The following is a 23,108-nucleotide window of genomic DNA, read 5'->3' on the forward strand; positions in this document are numbered from 1 at the left end:
GTAGACTCTAGCTCCTCCACAACACCCCCTTTGTTCTGTTTGATCCCGTTGCTTCACATTGGTCAAAAGTAGTCACACGTATGTAATGAACACACCGAGTACCATTTCAGAGACAAAAAGGAGTTTGGGCTGAGTCATATACTTTTCTTAGAAAAGCTTTACCAAGGTATAGTTGATATATAAAAAACACTGGACATATTTAATGTATACAATTCGATAGATTTGGGGAAGTGAGAACACTCATGAAACCACTGCCACTCTTGAGGTAATAAACATCCATCACTTCCAAAAGTTGCCTCCTGCTCCTTTCCCCATTTTTGGTGGTAAGAACCCTCAGTATGATGTTAGCTGTGGACTTGTCACATATGGCCTTTATTATGTTGTGGATTATACTTTCTGAGGTTTTCATAAATGACAGAAAAAGGTGGGCAGCAAAGAAAATCTTTGGTTCAGTGTGGAGATTGTACTAGATTGGAGAAGAGATTGAAACAAAACAAATGTAGTATTTTAAGTCCTGATCTCAAAAAAAAAAAAAAATGGTGTAAGTTATTTAGAAAGAACAAGACTAGGTTTTATAGGCATTAGAATCTTTTTGTTCCTCTCCTTGCTATATTTGTCCTTGAATTTTCCCCCAACCCTCCTCACCATCTTCCCCCAGACCCCATCTCTGGGTGGCAGATCCAACATCTTGGCCCAGAATTACCTGGAGTTACCTCCAGTTGCTGTTTGGTGCATATGCCTTAGTTGCTGCAAAAGCCCACCCTCCCCCAACTCCTCCGCTTAAATTAATAAGCATTTATTGTTGCTATGAATCTGGATCAGCTGGTGGTTCTTAGCTTGGCCAGGCTCACTCATGTGTCTGCGGTTTGCTGAGTAGGGCTCAAGCTCTGCTTTGCCTGCTCTTCCACCCCAACTTCTGAAGCCCTTTTGGTTTCTCAGCAGAGGTATGGTCTTCCTCAGCGCCATTCCCAGGTCTTCTCCCTGTAGCCCGGCTGGGTCGGTCCTTCATGGTTCTCTCAGCAGAAGGTCCAGCATGGGAGACTGCTCATGGATTAACACGGGTTGCAGTTGAGTCCCTTGTTAAAGTCCATCATGGTCCATCACACCCTTCTAATCATTTGTCCCTTCACCTCTCCTCCCACACAAAATTGTGAATTCCTTTGACCTTACTTCCCTCTCTGAGGGAGCAGTAAGCGTTGGAGAGCAGAGGCTTTGCTTTTTCCCTGTTGCATCACCAGCATCTAGCACAATGCAATATACATAGTAGGTGCTCAGTAAATATTGGATAACTGAGATAAATGAGTGAGGGAATGAATGATTGAATAAAGTTACTGATGAAACCAGGGAGAATGCAAAATGAGGTCCTGATGACCTCACATGAGTAAATAATATAACTGGAGTTTCCCTTACTTATTTTTGTCTGGTCATTTTAAGCCCCATCGAACCCCAAAGGATGTACAGACATGATCCCATGGGCTTAGTTCTTAATAATTCCAATTTTTGTTTAAATTTTCTTAACTAACTCATTGCAGCAGATACCACAGGTTTGCTTTTGGCTGTAATGCTTGGCTTCCCCAAGAGGGGCCTATAAGAGAACAGCAGGTGTATTCCAGTGAGATCATTGGGAGGTGTCTTGTGGTTCTGGTCTATTTTCCCCATTTGGTTTACTAGACTTGGATTCCTAGGGTCTTAGAACCTTCCCCCGCCCCCGTCAGTTTGCTCGATTCCCCAGAATCACACTTGCTCTCATTGACCTTGTATGAGTTACTTAATCCCATGGAACACTGTGAGCCTGAGCTGCTATTTCCCTGTGAGTTATATGTGCAGCTCTTTCCAAGATTAGAATAAAGATGAGAGTGATGGTGGGGAGATTCTTGGCCTCTTTTTTTACAGAGTGTCAGGAGTAGAATTGGATTAACGGGTATTTAGTTAATAAACTGTCCTGCTGGCATAGAATAAGAATTTTATAGATAAAGCTTTGATACACGTATTTGCAACTATTTTGTAAGAGAGGAGAGCACCAACTTTCTAGATGATTGTGCAGAGCAGTGGTTCTCAGTACCTGGCTACGCATTTGTCTCTGGGGGGCTTTAAAAACTACCGTGCACTCCTGAAGCTGAAACTGAATAACACTGAATGTCAATTATAATTTAATATATATATAGTCATGGGATGTGGAGTACAGCATAGGGAATAGAGTCAATGGAATTGTAATGATTATATACGATGTCAGAGGGGTAGTAGATTGGGGAAGAGGGTTATCACTTTGTGAAGTGTGTAAATGTCTAGTACATTGTTTTGTACACCTGAAATTAATTTTTTAAAAATTGATCTCAAAAACAAAAAAGAAAAAAACTACTGATGCCTGATCCCACTCCAGAAGTACAGATTTCATTGGTCTGAGGTATGGCCCAGACTCAGGATTTTTAAATCTCCCAGGTAATCCTAATGTGCAGCCAAAGATGAGAACCAGTCTTAGTTTATCCACTCTATCTCAGGAACAGGAAAATAATTCTCATATACAGAAAATTATTTGGATTTTCCTGGTTGTTAAAGCACAGAGGTTTATATGCTGGGATGAATTGGAGTTGGCTTAGAATAACTGAGATTAATCGGAGAGTAAAGATAAATATCTCCAATACGTTCACCTGCATGAGCTTGGTCCGCCCCCCGCCTTCTCTTGTCACCCCTTACTCCAGCTCAGCAAATTGTCTTGAGAATTGACTGTAGTATACGATTGTAAAAGTAGGAAAGCAGCAAGTCTCTGTTTTCAGATTTCTTCTAAATTCCTCAGACATGGTTCATAGCAGATATTCTCTGTTGTTTTTGAATGGGCTCATTATACGAGGTCTGACAATGAACTTCATGAACTCATCCTAGAAAAAGTGCTACATACCTCACTGCTGAATATCACTATGGTTACCTTTGAAGTACTCCCCTTGGGAAGCTATGCACTGACGCCAGTGCCTAGTCCACCCTTCAAAGCAATTTTGAAACTCTTTTATTAGAATGGCCGTCAGAGCTGTCGTCATATTACCCTTGATGTCCTGAATGTCATCAAAATGTCTTCCTTTCAATATTTCCTTTATCTTCGGGTAAAGAAAGAAGTCATTGGGGGCCAGATCAGGTGAGTGGGGAGGGTGCCCCAATACAGTTATTTGTTTACTGGCTAAAAACTCCCTCACAGACAGTGCCCTGTGAGCTGGTGCATTGTCATGATGCAAGAGCAATGAATTGTTGGCGAAAGTTCGGCTCGTCTAACTTTTTCATGCAGTCTTTTCAGCACTTCCAAATAGCAAACTTGGTTAACTGTTTGTCCAGTTGGTACAAATTCATAATGAATAATCCCAATAATGAAAAAAAAGGTTAGCAACAATTGCTACAAGTTCGCAAACTTAATTGTCTGACATCGTACAGTGAATTTCATTGGTGAAAGAATGTGAAGGAATTTCATTATACTTTTTTAAATGTTACTGTGATGAAAAACCAGCCTCCTATTTTCAGAAAATATTTATGAATTAATCTACTATCGAATTGCCTAATTATTGTAACTGGGTCACCGTGTAAGCCTATCATTTTAAATGTTATATGTTTTAAAAGTATTTTTACTTGGTGGAAGAAAATTCCTTGCAATATTTATAGCTGCTCTTTTAGAAAAGCTTTCATCCTTAAATTGTTGTATTCCTACACTCAGAAGACATTTAAAACAAGTTTTTATTCCTGTAGTAGAGCCTGCAGAAGCTAATACAAGGAACGCTGGTCTTTTGACAAAATACTTGTGTAAATTTGGATACTGTATTAAAACTGTTGTTTTAAGTTCTGCATAAAATTGAGTATCAAATATCTGTGTTCATCTTAGCAATAGTAATAAGTTACTTAATCTCAAAAAAAGATTTTCTTAAGAAAACTGTAGCATAAAACTACAGTTTTATGATCTTCAACTACTCCATTTCACCAAATTGAGAACTCATCTCAGTTTCTAATTAGAGAAAGTAATGACTGTGATCCCTTCGGCAGCACATATACTAGAAAAAGTAATGACTGCCCTAACACATGAATTTGCAAGGTGCTGTTTTCGATTCTTTCATTTGCTCCTCACACGAGGAAAGTTGTCTAAGAAACAAACTATTTCTTCCAGTCAAAGTCCTATAGAAGAAGCTAATTAGCTCAACCGGGATCAGGTGCCCACCCCTTGACCAATCAGCAGCCCAATCAGCAGGGTCTTGGCCTACTATGCACTCAACACACCTATGAGATGGGCACTGGTGTCTGGGCCAACCATGAACACTTCTGCCATGGTGACCAGCTGCGGACCCACCATCCTTGTCTCCAAGACTGGCATGAACTAGTCGGAGTGCCTTCTCTTTCCCTGTGGGAGACTGATTCACTACCAGAATATGTTTAGTGAATAGAGTTGTAGAGAAATGGGAGCTTGTGGGGCTAGAGGCCAGCTGGACATCTGCTGGGGGGGACCCAGAACCTGGGCTCTTACTCTGTTTCTTTTCTGCAACCACTCTAGTTCTTGTGTTTCCATTATGACTGTACCTGGGGCCTGTTGCAGTTCACCAGAACACAGATTATTCTACAGTAGCTACATTGAATCTCCTTGATGGATCTGAAATATTGCCTGGAAGTCATAGAGAACACTCTTACGTGTTATTTTTATGCCATCTTTTAGGTGGATTTCTTTCTTTCTTTCTTTCTTTTTTGAAAGCCAAAATATTTTTAGTCTGTCACAGGACAATAGCAATGGCAAGAACATTGATGATACAGTTCATGGTGGTTCAGTTCTCCCATCATATAGCACAGGTTCCATCAGATGTGATATCCCAAAAGCAGGAGCTGGCTGTGTGAAAGCCATATGCACTCCTCTAGACTACTGCACAGGTCACAATATATTTATAAGCGTTTCCCAACTTAAGTAAATGTGCTAAGGATTTTTCCACTCTGCTTGCGGTCCATTGGTGGTGATTGTCTTCATTTTTTAATCTTCACACCCGAAACCCTATCTATACACTCTGTTTTTTTTTTTTTTTAATGCACTCTTTAACAATATTGTGGGCTTCATCCACATCGAAGCAAACCTTGTCACAGTGGTGAGGGTACGCCATGGTGGCTGTGATTCTTAGGTAGATTTCTCTTCTGCCTGTGATACTCTCTTCTAACATCGGTTGATACTAGTTTCAAGGGGTGGTGCATTTTGACCTGGTACCCAATTCTGGGGCGTTCCTGATCACTGAGGTGGTATTTGCAGGTGAAAACAACTAAGTTTCAAATGGCTTGTGGCTGACACCCCATCCCATCTTGAGTTACAAGCTCAGTGCTTGAATCAGAATCAGAATGTGTGTCTTCTGCATCAGAATCTAATCTGTTTTCTCTTCTGCCCAAGCAAGTTTAATTTCTTTTTCTTGTCCACTGTTTCTTTTGTAGGGGTTCAGCGGTTGCAAAAATCATTGGTAACAATGTCAAGAATCTTCACAAGTTTGCCTCCACAGTCAAGATGTGGGTCTTTGAAGAAACAGTTAATGGAAGAAAACTGACGGACATCATAAATAATGACCATGAAAATGTAAAATATCTCCCTGGACACAAGCTGCCAGAAAACGTGGTAAGGCTTTAGGATGAAAAGTCCATTTGGTGAATTTTGAAAGTTACGCGTGGCTGATTTAACACTTGGGACTTGGGGCAATACAAAAGCTACTTCCCTCTTCTACTGTTCCTTTGTCCTACCAAGTTCTTTGTGATTTTGGTTTTCTGAACTCTGAAAAATGGGCTTTGTTTTAATTTGCTAGGGCTGCCATAACACATAAAGGAAAAATCAACCGGTGGCTTAAATAACAGAAATTTATTTTCTCACAGTTCCGGAAGCTTCAAGTCCAAGATCGAGGTGTCAACAGGGCTGGTTTCTTCCGAAGCTCTTTCCTTGACTTGTAGATGGCTACCTTCTTCCTGTGTCTTTACATGGTCTTCCTTCTGTGTTATCCGTGTCCTGATCAGCTCTTATAAGGACACCAGTTGTGTTGTATTTGGGCCCACCCTAATAACCTCATGTTAACTTCATTACCTCTGTAACGACCCTGTCTCCAAATACAGTCATATTCTGAGGTACTAGGTTACTTATGAATTTTGGGGGGACACAGTTCAACTCATAGCAGGTTACTTTCTTGGCATTCAGAGTGCAGGTCACATCAAACTCATGTACCCTGGTAGCTCCCGATACACCCTTTCTACATGTGTGGGTTTTGATCCCCTCACGAGGACACTTGACCCGGCTCAGTAATTAAAATCAGGGTCAAGGCCTAAATTGTAGAAAGAGATTGGAGAAAATATAAAGTTATAAGACTCACAGTTTAAAATTCAAGATTTTTAGGTCTAGGAGGAAAAAATCAAGGTTATTGCCAGGCTTCATTCCGGTGGCTTGCAGGAGAGGTTAGGAATAAGCCTGAAGAACACAAAGGGGGTGCCCTGCTGTTCATCTGAGTGGGGTTTATGAACTTCTGTTGCCAGCTTCACCCCTTGGTCGCTTTCTGTAATTGAAAACCAGACGATTGTGGCTGCCTGATGCCTGTGGTTAACCAGAGAAACTCATCTCCTTTGCTAAGGAAATACCCATCACTACATATGAGTATATTCACTCTCCAAACCTTTATGCACATGTGCGCGCACGCGCGCGCACACACACACACACACACACACACACACACACACCTTTTCAGCCTTTGCCGGGCATTTCCCAACATGGTGAAATGGAAAAGACTCAAAGAGAGTCTTTCAGAATCAAAGAGAAAAAAATGTGTGTTAGAGTCCCACATCTGCAAATGATCAATTGTGTGCCCCCGGACAAGTGACTCATCTTCACTGACCTTAGTCACCCCATATATAGAATGGGGATGAAAATCACCTTTTCCACCCAGCTACTTCACAGAGCACTTTCAAATTAAATAATATAAACAACAGTGCTTTGCAATGATATAAAACAAATGAGAACAAAAGGGCTTGCCAGAGACAGAAAGAGGAATAAGATGACCTTCTTCCCTCATGAGTCCAGCAGAGGAAACAGGTATATAAACTAATAAGTGCCAGGAAGTAAGTGCCAGGAAGTTTGGAACTTCAAAGATCTTGCTCACTGAAGAAGAATTTTGTTTGGCTTGTGTGTGTGTGTGTGTGTGTGTGTGTGTGTGTGTGTGTGTGTTGGAGAAGAATGGGGAAGAGGAGAAACAATAGGTCCAGAAAAAAAGAAAGATTTGAATTAAAATTCAAGGTGCCAGGCTCTGTGTGACAAAGGCTTAGAAGTTCCCACCTAAGTAGGGGTAGTAACTCAAGGGGGAATGAAGGGTCCGAGTTCTTATGAAGGCTGGGGGAAGGGGCTTGGGTAGAACCACAGACAAATATGAAGGAGCATAATGAGCTTTGCCAATAAGGGACAAACAGAGCAATTATAGGTTGGCGTTGGGAGGCTAATGGACTAGAATAAGAAGAAACTGCTTTTTTGGAGAAGGTAGAATCTCCAGCTGGGAGGGAACTAATAAGCAAGTCGATTTTTGGTGATGAATCTTTGCCACTTGTGGCAACCTATATTACCAATCTAGAGAAGCCCCTCTAAAGAGGAAAAGAGGTTTTCCCCTGCCTTTAGGGGTATGAATAAAAAGAGAGAAATGCTAAGCTTTGGGTTGTTATCTGCTATAAGGGGAATGACTCTTTGTGTTGCCATTCAAAGCAACCTAAGCTAAGATAGAGAATGTTTTGATTCAAACGAGTAAAAATCCAGGTAGGGCTGGCTTCAGGTACAGCCTGAGCTAGTGGTTTAAATGTCAGCAGGCCCTTTGTTTTCCTCTGTTTCTCTGCTCTTCCTTCCACAAAATTGGCTCCATTCACATGGGAGCCCCTTAACAGATGTAGGTACTCCCCCTCTCACTTGTAAAATGGTTGCAGTTGTTCCAGACCTCACATCGTCACTCCACACTGTTCAAAAAAAAAAGAGAGACCCAATAGCTACTGCAGAGGAGTAAGGAAGCAACTGTTCCTCAGAAGCCCCAGCAAATATCTCTTTGGCTCCCACTGTTTCATGTGCCCTTTGGCTTGAACAAGTTAAGGACCATCTGTGTGGTGCAAGGGAGGGGCCAATTCCACCCAAATTACATGGTTAAAATGGTGAAGCAGTAGCTTTTGAAATGAAATTTAGGGGCACTTTTGCTAGAAAGAAGGAGAGTGGAGTCTGAGTGGGAAATTACAGAAGTCTTCCATACCAACCGAAGGGATATGAGAATGAACTAATTGCAGACAAATTTCCTTGGGGAATTCTTCGAGTGAGGGAGTAACTCTTAGCACATGTATTCGTTAAGGGAGTAGGCTAAGATATAAGAAGAGATAGAGTAATAATGTGACTTAAGGAACAAAAGGATTTATTTCCTTGTCACATGACAGAGGTCTAACACCTTTGCTTCATGCCATTATTTTGGTCACATTTTTCTTCATCATGTCCTGTGCCATCTTGTAGGTCTGTGTTGCCATGGGTTTCAACTAGCAGAAATGAGGAAGAGAAAGAGTGGAGGAAGCAGCCCACTGTTTTAAGGGCTCTGAGCCATGTGTGGTGTGCACTGCTCCCTCTCGCATTCCATTGATGAGAACTTGGTCCCTAGCCTTGTGTAACTGCGAGGGCTGCTGGAAAATGCAGTCTCTATCTAGGTGACCAGTGACCAGCTTAGAGTTCTGTGATTATGGAGGAAGGGGAGAAGGAATTTTGTGAGGAATTGGTGGTCTCTGTTACAACTCCCAAACTAGATTTCCTAGGCAGTTTACCCGTCCTGTGGCCGATAGCACTTCCTCAGAGAAGACTCTGCCTCCAAGTCCCTTTTGGAAACCAGGAATGCTTAATGGGAACTATATCAGTTACAGTTAGTTTCAGGTACATATGACAGAAAACCTATATTAACAGTGATCTAAGCAAACTGAATGTTTGCTTTTTCTTTTCTCCCGTGTAAAAGATGTTCATCATATTATTGATGCATCGTGATGTCAGGGACACTTTTTATCCTGCTGTTCTACCATCTCAGCATTTGGTTTCCTCCTCGTAGTTCAAGATGACTGTATGAATTCCAGCCATCTCTTCACATTCCATCCGGCAAAAGGAGGAAGAAAGGCCTTCCAGGGCACGTCCCAGAAGTTCACAGGCAACACTTCCACATATACCCCATTGCTCAGAACTTAATCACATGGGCTGTCTAGCTGCAAGGGAAGCTGGGAAATACAGCCTCCTTTCCTGGCATTTATAAGCCTAGCCCTAAACCAAAGGTTCTCCTGTTGAGGAAGAAGGGGAGAAAAGATATTGGCAACAACAGGCAGTCCCTGCAAGAGACCACATGTTCCCCTTGTCTTCACTAGATGCCCTCACCTGTGCCGGTGTGTGTGTGTGTGTGTCTGCCCATGTTAAATTAAAAAACCCATTTTTGTATATATCTGAAGGAAAAAAATCATCATAATACCTGACATATATTGAGTGCATACCAGGTAACAAACACTTCTAAAGAGGTGGGGACAGAGTTGAAGGAACCACAAGGGCTTGGTGACGTGCCCAGAATTTAGTAACAGGAAGTCAGAGCCACTCCTGAAAGGGCAAGGGGATAGACTGGTATCACCAAACAGGCCTGACCAGAGCTTAGGGACATGGAAGAAAGACTGCCTGTCAGAAGGTAGAATGAAGTCAAGACAGCTCCCCTGCAAGCCTGGGCAGGAGTGGCCCAGGAGGCTTATAAACACCCTCACCTGTCTCTTCTCCCACTTTGCGTTTCCTGACAGTGCCCCCTTTTGCCTGAAGCCAACTGGAAGACAGAGAGCAAGGGCACCCAGGGGAAACCGTCCATAGAAAACGGCCTCCTAGGGAACAGAGTGGGGCAAAGAAGGGCAGGAAATGGATTGGGAGGTTGGGAGAGAAAGAGAGAACAACGCACAGAGTATTATGATGACTTCCTTTTACAGGTAAGGAAACTGAGGCATGGAGAGGGTAAGTCCCTTGCCCAGAAGGTAAGGGACAGAGGCAGGACCCTCTGGCTTCAGATGCATGTCCTGAATGAGGAAGGCAGCCCACACACCACACTTGCTCTGATTGTCTGCACAGTGCTCTGCTCATAGTAGGCATCTGATACAGGGTCAGTGAATGAAACCATTTGGATCGGCATGTTTTGGTATGAAAGTAACCGTTTCCTCCTCGCCACGGCAGGTTGCAGTCTCCAACCTCAGCGAGGCCGTGCAAGATGCGGACCTGCTGGTGTTTGTCATTCCCCACCAGTTCATCCACAGAATCTGCGACGAGATCACCGGGCGAGTGCCCAAGGAAGCTCTGGGAATCACGTTGATCAAGGTAATGCCCGCAACTCGGGCAGGGAAAACAGCATTAGACATTGGTTCCTGTGAAATTTCACTTCCTCTCACTTTCATCTCTTGATAAGGAGCTGAAGGGATGGTTAGGGCAGTTTTTGGTGTTTTGTTTGTTTTTGTTTTCTATTGCAGATGTGAGGGGGGTCTCCTGGTTTAACTTGCTGTCAGAAAGAACCTTCCCAGGTTTGCATTAGCTGAGAAGTTCACCATCCTTAGTTCCCACTGATTTATTCCCTAAAGAGGGAGTTTTAAACCAGAAGTCCACGAACCACCTCCAGAGGTCCATAGACAGAATTCAGGAGGTTCATGGTCTTAATTGTAGAGAAAAATTGCGTTTTTATTTATTTTAGCCTCTAAAGGAAATGAGCATGTCCTCTGTTTATGAATGTAGACCATAAGCCAGAGTTTCAATAACAGTAGTATGGGCAGGACCTGGGATCCTCTTATCAATAGAATCACAGGTATTTTCCCATCACTTTACAGTAGGTTTCAGATATCTCAAGGTATCATTTACCCTCATCACTACTTTGAAATTATGGTAACCATTAGACCTGCCATGACATCTTTTTTCTAATTGCATTAATAAAACAGCACATAATTTAATTTACTTTATCAAAAATTTGTTTTCCTTTTTTAACATTTTGGTAACTATGTTTTAATATAATTGGTTTCCTGGGTAATTTTATGTATTTTGCTTTATGCATTTGAAATTCTGAGAATGAATTCATAAACTTCACCAGGGTGGGGTCCACATCATAAAAAAGCTGAAGAACTCCCTAGAGAGACTGTGTTCTGGAGTATTCATAGATGAATGTTTATGAAAGCAAACTGGAACAATTCAAATGTAGAATGGATAAATGAATGGTGGGCTGTTCATTTTGGAAACTACACAGTAGTTCCAATTAGAAATGAACCAGAGCGTTCTTGCAACCACATGGGCGAATCTCTAAAGTAATACATAATGTAGTGCAAAACAGCACATCACATATGAGCAGTACAATTAACATTTGTAGGCTTTCAAAAACAGGCATACTGACTTAACATATTGTTTAGGGATGTTTATATGTGGCAATTGATCTAGAAAAGCAAGGGAACAATGCACATAGCATTCAGGATAGTGCTTCACCCTGGAGGGGAAGGAGGATGAACTAGGAGAGAGACAGGGGACTTCAGTGGTGTCCATCGTGTTTTGTTTCTTAACCTGGGTGGTTACATGTTCGAGGTGGGAACGTGTTCATTTTCTTTTCGTTTCATTGTTATTCTTTAGTACATAGGCAGTAAATATGTTTTCTCTTGTAAGAAAGAGATATTTTTCAAGATGCGTATGCCACTGGGTGTCTGAAGCTTGATTACTTATAAGGCAGCGACCTCATGCCTCTTGTATTTTTGATGGTGTGTTTTTCTGTGAATTCTTGACTCCTTGTAGGGCATAGATGAGGGCCCGGAGGGGCTGAAACTCATCTCCGACATCATCCGAGAGAAGATGGGCATTGACATCAGTGTGCTGATGGGAGCCAACATTGCCAGTGAGGTGGCTGCTGAGAAGTTCTGTGAGACCACCATTGGTGAGGGCTGCTGGGGCCTGGACATGTGGTGTTTTAACACAGACATTTTCCATTTCTGGTATTTTCTGTAGTGGATTCTTCCCTGCCCCCTTAACATTCCTGAAGTGGACCTTCCATGGGGTGGGGATTTTGTGTAAAGAGGCCATTTTGTGGAATTGAAGTGTTTCAACACCCTCCAGAATGAAAGTAAAGCCATGGAGACCATTTGGATCCACCATGATCCAATAACGAATTTCGAGATTAAGCACAAAAATGTGAGGTTACTTGTACCAAGAAGCAGTTGGTTAAATCCATGGTGGGGCTTCCCTGGCCTTAGAAACCCAGCTTTTCTTTACTCACAAATGCTGGTATCTGGATCCTCATGGGATTCCAAGGAGATCTGAATATTGATGGGAATGATCCCTGTTTCCAAATGAATCAGCCGAGGCTCAGGGAATGAGTTACCTGCCCTAAGGTCACACAGCTAATACAGAATCCAGGCATGAACTTGGGTCTCCTGTTTCCTGAAATAGAAAGCTCTTTCTAGTCTTATACAACAATGGTGCTGTGAAAAGTTTTGTTTCTTTTAAAAAGGGCTTTGGAATTCTCAAGTGCCCATGTACCGTATTAAAGGACTCATAGAAGGGTAATTTTGTTGTATTTGCAGTTGCTTTGTAAGAGTTTGTTTAATTTTATCTGTCACTCCAGAACTTACTTCCACCTTTGTCAAACAGTTGAACAGTGTGAATCATTTCTCTCTGGCAGCTTTGTAAACAGAAGCTCTGAGAGAGGTCAGGCTCTCTTGAGTAAAGATGGGATTCATGAGAAAAGGTAGCTCCTGGTTCTCATACGTGCCTATAAGTTAGGACGTTTTTGCTCTTTTTGCTTTTTTTCCCCTTTAATACATATTCTTTTAACTTTTATTTATTTTAAGTGTTTTTCCAAGACCCATCAGTTCCAAGTCAAGTACTTGTTTCAATCTAGTTGTGGAGAGTGCAGCTCACAGTGGCCCATGTGGGGATCGAACCAGCAACCTTGTTGGTAAAAGCACTGCGCTCTAACCAATTGAGCTAACAGGCCACCCTCCCTTTAATTTTTAATTGCATAGATATTACATCATCAATGTGGAAAATAGAGATAATCAAAGATAACCATTTTTATTATTTCATTTAATTTTCATTATTTTGTCTATTTTTGCAGACTATGTTTGTAGTTGTTATATACTGTTTTATAACTGCTTTATTTACTTAGTGTATAGCAACTTTTAAAATCCATCAACATACATCTTCATAGCTGTATAGTATTCCACAACAATCCCATATATGTGGGCACTTAAAACTCTTTTTTTGAGAAATAATGTTTTTGGAGAGGAGAAGTATCACAAATAATATAAAGAAGAAAACAAAATGGCCTATAAGAATACCATTTCCCAGGCTGATATTTTCAAAAGTGATATAGTCACAGGTAAGAAAATTCAAACAATATGAGAAGGTGTAAAATTAGAAGTAAGATTATAATTTACTACCTACTCAAAAGTAGGAAGGAATTTCCTTCCTACCCAAAGGGAATCACTGTTAACAGTTTCTAAGTATCCTTCCAGAAAAAAAAAAAAAGAAAATTACATACGTATATATACTCCTCTACAGGTAGGTTTTATTTTTTCACAATTAATTCCTTTGTCCATCTGTGATTTTACTGTGGCCTGTGAAATTGTTATGTAATTCTGTTTTTCAAAAGAAAATTAACTGGTTGTTCCAACTCAGTCCTACTTGCCAATAATCAATTGGCAATCACTTTTGCCAATTGGTTGGAATTGATACGGCTGAGAGCACATATCCAATCCTTGCGGTAAACCTGGTATCTACCTGTAGATTTGGGCGAGGATTTTTACCTGCCTCTAAGCCCTGTTTATTGTAGAAAAGTTTCCAGCGGGGTGCATTAGACTCTATTGGTTTGTAAAGACAGAGGCACAGAAGTTACTCCGCTTTCCCTCTGGCTTTTGTTTCCCCAATGCTTCCAGTGCCTTCGCTATGTGTTGGACCTTGGTTGGCAAGAGTGACCTGAATTAAATTAAGTAAGGCTTTGAAAGTAAGATAGAACACGCAGGTGATATTCTCTAAATTGTCTTGTGTAACCTGAATTTCATCATGAGGAAATATCAGACGAGCCCAAAGTAAAGGACATACTACAAAACATCTGTCCCCACTCTTAAAATATCAGTGTCATGAAAGACAATGGAAGGCTTAAGGAAGTGTCATAGACTAAAGAAGATTCAGGGAGTGAAGGTGCCATGAAAGACAACATTGCCATAATTGTTGATATTGAAATACGGTTATGTGTTACATAATTGTATCAACATTAAATTTCCCATATTTGATAATTGCACTGTGGTTATCCAGTTTCTTGATGACATTAGCAACCAACTCATTTTTAGTTATGGTAGATTCAGGAATCTTAGCCTACTTGAGTCTTCTATGGAGGGAGAAGAAAAAAATGGCCTTGTTTTTAAGTATGGTGTATAAATACTAACCAGTATGGTGAGCTACGGTGCCCCCTGGTGGTGACAGTTCCCTTCGTTCTTGGGACCAACCTCACAGATTGAAGACTTAACTCAATCATCCCACAAACATTTTTCAAAGCCTGTTATATATATCAGGCATGGCGCTAACTGGACGATACATAAGCTCCTTGTGGAGCTCCAAGTACAGAAACAAATATGGAATCATAGACTGAAATGAGGGTATTGAAGGAGTGAGTTAAAGAGGTTGATTAGCTCTCAAACTTGGCACAAAAGAGAAGGGGGATGTTCCTGTCTTTTGGTTCATACTGAGTTTGGGGCAGCCCTTCCTCATGGCTTTTGGGGATCACCTGTTCTGTACTAGTTAGTCTGGCTCCCTGCTCGCCACATCACTGATTATGACCGATAATAATAATACGATTAGTGCTTTCTTATCCATGGTTTAGAATAATTTTTTAAAGTACATTTGAGAAAAAGTGAGATTGCTGTACATCAAGCCCACCTCCCTAGTGGACGCTGTGTGTCATCTGCAGCCACAGAAGAACAGAGAGACTCCCCCTTGTATCAGTGGCAAATGGAGAATGCACTTCTCCCTGCCTGCTTGTCAGGTGGCTCACAGCGGCAGCTTAAGATTCTAGCTGCAGACAGCTGGATCAGAGTGACTTGAGTGAGGGGCTTGTCTGTGAGACTCATAAGTATCCTTCATATTGGAGGCACTGAGCAGCGGCCCATGGTGAGGTGCAGAGGAGAGAGTAATGGTGTCATGATGTGGAGGCTGGGGGCTGCTTTACCCATCCCGGGAATGAAACGGTGTTGCACAGAATCACCCAGATGGTCTGGTGGACTGTTTAAAAAAGGAAGAGGATCATTTGCTCAAACTGACACAACTCTAATATTTGGACAGAGGAGAACTCGGCTAAATAACAAATACTAGCAATGCCTGTAGAATAGAAAATGTGTTCCTAAGTATTGGGTGTAGATATTTTAAACATTTTGTTAAGGAAAACTTCCTTGAAAACAAAAAAAAGCAGGTAAAACAGTGTCATGAACCCCGTGTACCCCTTGCCCGTCTTTAGTCATGATTAACTTCTGGCTGGCCTTGTTTTGTCTGTATCCCCACCCTCTCTCTACTCTCCCCTGGATTATTTTGACATACTACCTTTGGGTGTTATTTTAATTGTTGACAAGCATCTTTTTTTTTCCATTGAAAAAATTATAGCTCTAATTGTGATGTTTGTTTTTTGCTGGTTTATCTCCTGTTTTCCTACCCCTGAGAGGCAGCACAGCATAGGGAGTCAGAGCATGGGCCCTGGAGCCAGAGAATGCGGGTTAGAATTTGAGCTCTGCCTCCTACTAGCTGTGTGACCATGGGCAAATTGGTAAACCTCTCTGGGCCTCCTGTCTGTAAATGGCAAAATCATAGCCATAAGCATGTGAGTGTCGGCTAGCCTGTTATCACATAGGACCTTGAGTGCTCCTTACCACTAATAGCCTGTTTTCATACCTGATTCTTATTTAACCTCACAACAGTCCCTAAGAGTGTCATAGTGTTTTACTCATGAGGAAACTGAGGCCAGAGGAGGTTACATCAGAGGTTTGCAAACGTGTCTGCCTCTTGGAATCACCTGGGGAGCTTCAAAAATCGCTGATGCCTGCTGCACCCCAGAGACTGATTTAATTGGTCTCAGATGTGGCCTGGGCTTTGGTGTTTTTTTAAAGATTCCCTAGGTGACTGTAATGTGAAGACAAGTTTGGGAACAAGCTTGGGAACCTAGAGGCAGGCAGAGCCCAAGTCCTATAGCTCAGTGAGCTTTCTGTCATCTGTGGAGTCGTCGTTCATTGATTTGGGAGCCAGTACTTGGCCTGGTAAGTTTATCATCCTTATGTCCAGAGCAGAGCCCCACCCTGCACCCCCACCAACCAGAGTGGATTTCACGTCACGCTTTACTTTTGTTTGTTTTGGTTTTAACCCAAAGTCCCTAAACAACAACAACAAAATAATGTGTGAAAACTACTGAGCTTCCAGCTCATTCCAGGCACTGTCCCAAGGGAAGGGACAGAGCGTAGCGAAAACAAGTACTGTGAATGCATTGCCGCCGTCTGCAGTGTAGTCAGAGAAAATATTTGTTGGTGTTGTACCAGTTCTCTGTTGCCATAGTGATGCTAACTAACAACAGTCACAGCATCTCAGTGGCATGTAAGATAAACACAGCTAACACATCTGTGAGTCCATGCAGGGTCAGCTGATGGTGGCTGGGACAGCTGGGGCAGCTCTCCTGCATGTGTCTGTCATCTTCCTGCTGGTACAGGGGAACCAGCCCTACTGCACAGTGGGCTTCCAGCTTGTACTGCATCATGTCTGTTAATGTCCCATTGACCAAAGCAAGTCACGGAGCTGAGGCGAAAGCCAAGGCATGGGGGAATATGCCCCATTCCCTGTAAGTCCAAGCACATCACGTGGTCAAGACTAACATCGTAGAAAGGGACACACCCTTATGCCATGGGAACGAGAGGGTGAATGGTTTTGAACCATAATCTGTTACAGACGGAAACCAGGAATTAAGCCAGTAAGTGTTGATGGGAGCAAAACGTTGCAACAATTTTAGACTTCAAACACTGGAAAGATAACTTAGATAAAATATAATATGTGTACACAGAAAAGTACAAGGCAGCCGTTTAACACGATGTAGAAAAGATATGCTGTCATTGAGAAGTATTCCTGCCGTAAAATGGGAGAAAGCGGATTACGGAACCACAGATACATTATGTTCCCAGTTTTGAGAACATCTATATATATTCATGTCAGTAAGTTAAAGATGTATGCCAAATTGTTAATGATCATCTGTGGTGCAGTTACGGGATATTTTTTTATCTTCTATCTCTACGCGTATGAAATTTTCTATAATGTGAACATAGGTTCCTTTTATAATAAGAAAGTAGTTATTTTGAACTGTGTTAGATGTGCACATTGAGATAGAGACTGTCATTCATTCCCTGTTTCTACCCTTTCAATAGGCAGCAAGGTAATGAAGAATGGCCTTCTCTTCAAAGAGCTTCTGCAGACCCCAAATTTTCGAATCACGGTGGTTGACGATGCTGACACCGTGGAACTCTGTGGTGCGCTTAAGGTGAAGTCGCCTTGTTATTTCCACTCACGGAGGGGAGTTAATTGTGTACGGGCACTGTTAGCATTCTGGAATCTCATCCTGAAGAATGGGCCCTGTGTTCTGGGAACGTACTTCAGGGAAGAACAGTGAATTGGGAGCCTTGTGTATCACTTCCTACTTTCACCCCAGCCTTTCCTGGGTGGTTCTTGGTCCTCTCTCACTCCTGGTTTGCTTTTGTTTCTAAATCTGGGAGAATCGTAGTGTTTTGTTCTTTGGGGAATCGACAGCATTCATATTTGGGAAGCATGGAGAGAGTGCTTCGATTGTAGTTTTACCTGGGAGCAAAGTCTTCTGTTAATTCAGATGTTTCTCCTACCTATTATCTGGAGCAGGAAAAGGAACTTGTTTCCTCTGAATTGTGCTACTCTATTGGTTTGATGGTTCAGTTGGTTGTTCTTTTTAAAGGAAAACATAATCTGCTGCTTGTGGAGGTTTTTCTAAGAATAGTTTTATCTTGGGGAAAAGATCAGATGAAAAGAGCAGCTTCTGTTGGCCAGGGGCTTGGGGGGGTAAGAGAAATTTCTACTCTTTGGGCTCCTGACTTGCTTCCGCCTTTTGAAGACTGGGGTCCCTCTCACTATACGGATTCTGAGAAATAGCCAGCGGGAGCTGGGCTGCTGAGTCATTTTTTTTTTGTAGCAAAAGCTGCTTTTCAGGAATTTGAGCACCTAGGGAAAGAAATTAGGTGATCTGGAATTCACCTCACTTTGTTAGGTAAGCATTGCGAAAATTAAAAGAATGCTGAGGAGACCAAAGTCCAAAGAATGCCTTCTGACTCTTCCTCTAAATTGTACACCGTGTTTTCTCATCAGTATTTAAAACCACTTTCTAGAATTAATATCGTGTGTATGTGTACTCACATGTCCCTATGCAAGAAGAATTTTAAAAATTAAAGCCAAAGACCCAGGCTCCCGGGCAGCGCGTGTCCATTTTTCTAAAGGCTTGTGTGGGGCGCTCCTCCCATTACAGGTGGCTGTTGTACATCTGAGACACCGGCTTCGGCTGCTTTGTTTATTTCTGTTGGTTGGAATTTTTATGTGTTTTTAATAGTCCTTCATTAGTTTAATGACCACTCAACAGCAGGGGCATCAAGAAAGCCTAATTGCTCAGCACCGATCTGTGTCACTCCAAAGCTGTTTTTAAGTGACTGGATGTTTTTGGAGGTAAATAAGGAAGCTGTGAGATCCTGCCCTGAACAAAGGGTTTGGTGGAGGAGAAAGATTCTAGTTTGAGGGTTCTGGAAAAGCTCTGTTCATGGGACCCGATGCTGGTCTTGTGCCTGAGCTTAGAACAGCTTTTCTTTTTTGTTGGCAGGAAGCCTGTGAGTGGATGAGTGGATTTGTACTTGCTACCAAGACAGAGTGGTTCTCGGGGCGGTGGGGGGGGGGGGGAGGCAGATGGGGGCTGAGGACCATTTATCATTTTCCCCCTAAGTTTTCCTGTAAAATAGGACCCATTACCATCATTCCTGTCTGCTTGCACTGGAGCTGGGAGTTTTGAAAACTGACAGACATTTCAGCAGTCATTGAGCCTAACCATGCTGTCGTACGGATGAGGAGATAGAAATCCAGAGAGAGTAAATGACTCCCATAGAAAATATTGGCAAGAGTATGAATGTGGATTTCAAGAAGCTTAGTCTGGCGTTCCTTGCTACTGTATCCGACCTGACTTTTCTCGTGTGTGTCCAGGTAGTTGAATAGAATGAAGCCCTTCCTTGTCAGAACCTGCCAAAGCAAGGACAAGTGGCATATGTTTGTGTTGGTATTATTACATAATTAGTTGTTGTTTTTCCCTGATTATAAAAGTTGTGCACATTTCACACAACAGACCAGTGTAAAGAAGAAAGTGAGAGTCACCGATAATCCTTACATCCTGAGATAACCACTGTCAGGGTTTGCTGTATTCCCTTCTAATCTTTTAGCTTGTATGTATATCCTCTTTTTAAAACAAAACCTGGATCTTACTGTTCAAATACTTTGACGTGTTTCATTCTTTTCACATTAACGACCTTTAGTAATCTTCTGCATACTAGTAAATTTAAAAATGTACACTATCTTTTTTTTGCTCAAAAACATGAGGGCATTTGATAAAAAAAAGGGGGGGAGGGAACAACTCCCTACAAGGATTTTTTAAAAAGAAAGAAAATCAAAGGGAATTATGCAAAATCATTTTGTACTAGTGCTTCTTACTGTCTTCAGAATGTCTTTTACCTCCTAGCTATTTTAATCTCTGAATCAGTAAGACAATAGTCTTTTTTAAATACAACTTTAAGTGTAATCCATGTATTAATACGTTGAACTACATCCATTTAAAGTAGGCAATACAATGGGTTTCAGCAGATGTTATATTATAAATATTATAATATTATAAACATGCACCGTGAAAATCACCACAATACAGAACATTTTCATCATCCCCCCAAAATTACATATGTCCCTTTGCAGTTCAAACCCTCTTCTTCCCCCCTTCCCCCCAGCCAGGCAGCCACTGATTTGCTTTTGTACACTATAGTTTGCATTTTCTAGAATTTTTATAATGGAGTTGTACAGAATGTACTCTTCTGTGATTGGCTTCTTTCACTGGGGGTGTATTTTCGTTTATTTCAATGTAAACTTTAAGAGGTACCTCATAGAGAAAAGTACAAAAGTCATAAGTGTATATTTCAATCTATGTTCTCATTTTGAATAGATGCTTTATCAGGATTAAATTTCTTTAACTGAGACCCAAAATAATAGTAGCTGAACAGGTAGAACGTTTATTTCTTATGTAAAAATCCTGAATCCATATGACAACTCTATTGCACAGAATTCTCAGGGAGCCAGGCTCCTTCCAGCTCACAGGGACTGTCCTTGTCCTTATGGAGGAGGAAGAAATTTTATTCTATCGTTCTAGGTTTTTTTGGCTGTTCTATAATTAAATTAACATGAGATTAATGAGAGAAAATAATGAAATTTAATTCTATACATACGTACCGGAAACTCTTATACATGAGAGTCAGAGACCCCCACATGCAGGAGAGGTTCAGAAACTGAAAGGGAAAATGAGATATATATGGTATCCTGAGGCAAGGAATAAAATAAGGCGCCTGGGGCTTCAGAAGGGAGGAGGGCAATTAGCAAGCCAATAAGAGCGGATGTTCAGTAATTAGATGTTTGCCCTGCCTTATAGATAGGTCTTAAAGTTATTCCTGATGATAACTCTTATTATAGGCAAGGACCCAATTTAAATTCTTTAAGGGAAAGGTAAAAGTTTCTGTTGAGCCTGCAGGATCTCGATTGCTTTCAGCTCAAAATAATCCACATGCCAAAGTAGCACATCTTGGGGAGGCCTGTTCTGAACCCCTTCATCATCCTCACGTTCTAAGATGGTGACCAGAGCTCCAACCATCATGTCTGCCTTCCTGACTTTAAGGGAAAAGAAAGAAAGAAAGGACAAAGGGTACATGGCAGCTATCTTTTTAAGGCAGGTTCTGGGAAGTCACAGTGTAACACTTTGGCTTTGTATCAATGGGCAGTACTTAATTGTTTGACCATACCTAGCTGCAAGGAAGGTCGGGAGATAATTATTTCCCCCCAGGGCAGCCATATACTTGCATGAAAATCCGGGACTCTATTACTCTGGAAGAAGGGGAGACTAGACTGGGAGATAAACCTATCATTTGTGCCACAAACTCATGATGCTCCTTTGTAGGGCTGTCTGTGATGAGGTTTACCAGCCCTAATTGTGGGGCGTGTAGGTTACCTTCAGGGCTTTGGCTTTGATAAACCATGCTATGATGACAGCCACTACCAGACACATTAGCCATAAGTGCTTATTTGCATTTACATTCAAATTAATTAAAACTTTTTTAAAATTTAAATTCAGTTTCTAAGTCACAGTAGCCCCATTTCAAAGACTCATTAGCTTCATACGTGAGTCTTTATAGAGAGTCTCAGCGAGTTGTTGGCTACTGTACTGGATGAGCAGATATAAAACATTTGCATCATTGCGAAAGCTTCTACGGACAACACTGCTCTAGCTAAGGCAGCTTCTTATATGGGCTTGACCTCAGCCCTCCTTGACATCTCAGCCAGGCTGCCTTATACAGGGCCCACCCTGCCAACCACACGTGTTACCTTGCCTATGGTAAGCCCACACACTGCAGACAGACCTTCCTCTTAGGTCACAAGCACTAGGAGCTAGATTGTTGGACGGACAGAAAACACTGAAGGCTGACTTGGTTTCAGATGAGTGTTGGCGTAACCTTCAGGTAGTGGGGGCTGCACCTCCAGTCTGATAGTCTTTTTGTTGGGGGATGTGAGTGGAAGGAATTGAGTCCCGCCCGACCCGCCCCAATTCAGAATTGCGAAGGTGGCACTTCAGGGTGGATGAATGCCTCAAGTGTTGCCACAACCCAGGAAAAGGGGAAGGGCTCAAGGACGTCTGTCTTCTGAAAATCATGGTATTTTTAGCTCCAGAACAGTTTAAAGCAGATTTAAATGCACAGTGGATAATGATAACTTGCACAGCTGAGTGATCTCAGAAGACATCTGCTCGAATACTATTCAAACATGATCTGACTGGCTCAGTGTGTTTATTTTTCTTTTGACAGTGATAAGTGGTGGAGGGAAAGAGCAAGGATTTCAAGATCCATCATAAGGCGATTAAACTGGGTTGAGGCCCAGGGTCCCCTCAGGAGGAAAGAGATTACCCTGCAGTAGCCCGTTTCCCTCACCCTCCACCCCACCTCTCATGGGAGGTTATACGTCTAGTGGAAACTGACGTATAAGTTGTGTTGAAGGGGCCGAGAGGGTGGCTGGAGCCCCAGGCGATGGTCACCCTCATCTGCCTATTCTCTGAGTGCAGTGACATGAAAGGTCAGAAGTACTGCTTTGGAGTTCAGGGCTCATCCTTACAGTTCCTGTTTGAATGCTTCCAGTGACGGAGAGCTCACTTCTTTGTCTCAAAGTCTTTTGTCTCTGGGTGGCTTCAACTGTTCCCGTTAGGAAGTTCTTATCTTGATGCTGAGATGGCTCCTCTGTGCCTTTCACTCGCTGGGCCTAGAGTGGTGTGATCTCCCTGGAGAGGACTCAGGAGCCAGGCTGCCTGGGTTGGTAACCTAGCCCTGCAGGTCCTGACAGTATGACCTCAGACAAGCTACTTACCCTGTGTGCCTGAGTTTCCTCCCTTCTTACTGTGCATGTAACAGGACCTGCCTTGTAAGAATGTTGCGAAGATTAAACAGGTTAATAATATTATAAACGAAGCACTGAAACAGTTCGATAAGGTTAACTGTTACAGGTAGTTTGATTGTTTTTCCCCATAAATCTTTTCTCCTCCTGAGCCTATCCTTCTTACCTCCCAAGCCTCAATGCAGACACTCCTCTCTGACGTCTAATTGCAGAAGGTTCAGGAAGGCCTCTGACCCAGCAAGTGGTGGGAGTGGCCAGGCCAAATTTGCCACACGGTAGAAGCAGCAGGGCACAGGGAAAGAGGGGTACTGTGGAAGCAGGCACCGGGGGCATG

At 42.2% G+C, this 23,108-nt stretch overlaps 1 protein-coding gene across 1 annotated transcript in view; it reads left to right on the top strand.

The window, feature by feature from the left end:
* The window catches only part of GPD1L (glycerol-3-phosphate dehydrogenase 1 like), a 40,311-nt gene that overhangs the window by 8,309 nt on the left and 8,894 nt on the right, over positions 1–23,108 (top strand). The window contains exons 2-5 of the mRNA XM_081073390.1: positions 5,431–5,608; positions 10,217–10,357; positions 11,801–11,939; positions 17,452–17,564. Coding sequence (XP_080929516.1) covers positions 5,431–5,608; positions 10,217–10,357; positions 11,801–11,939; positions 17,452–17,564 — 571 coding nt within the window. The remainder of the gene's footprint in view (positions 1–5,430; positions 5,609–10,216; positions 10,358–11,800; positions 11,940–17,451; positions 17,565–23,108) is intronic.

This window comes from Rhinolophus hipposideros (genome assembly GCF_964194185.1).
Source record: "Rhinolophus hipposideros genome assembly, chromosome: 14".
In the NCBI taxonomy this organism is placed as follows: domain Eukaryota; kingdom Metazoa; phylum Chordata; class Mammalia; order Chiroptera; family Rhinolophidae; genus Rhinolophus; species Rhinolophus hipposideros.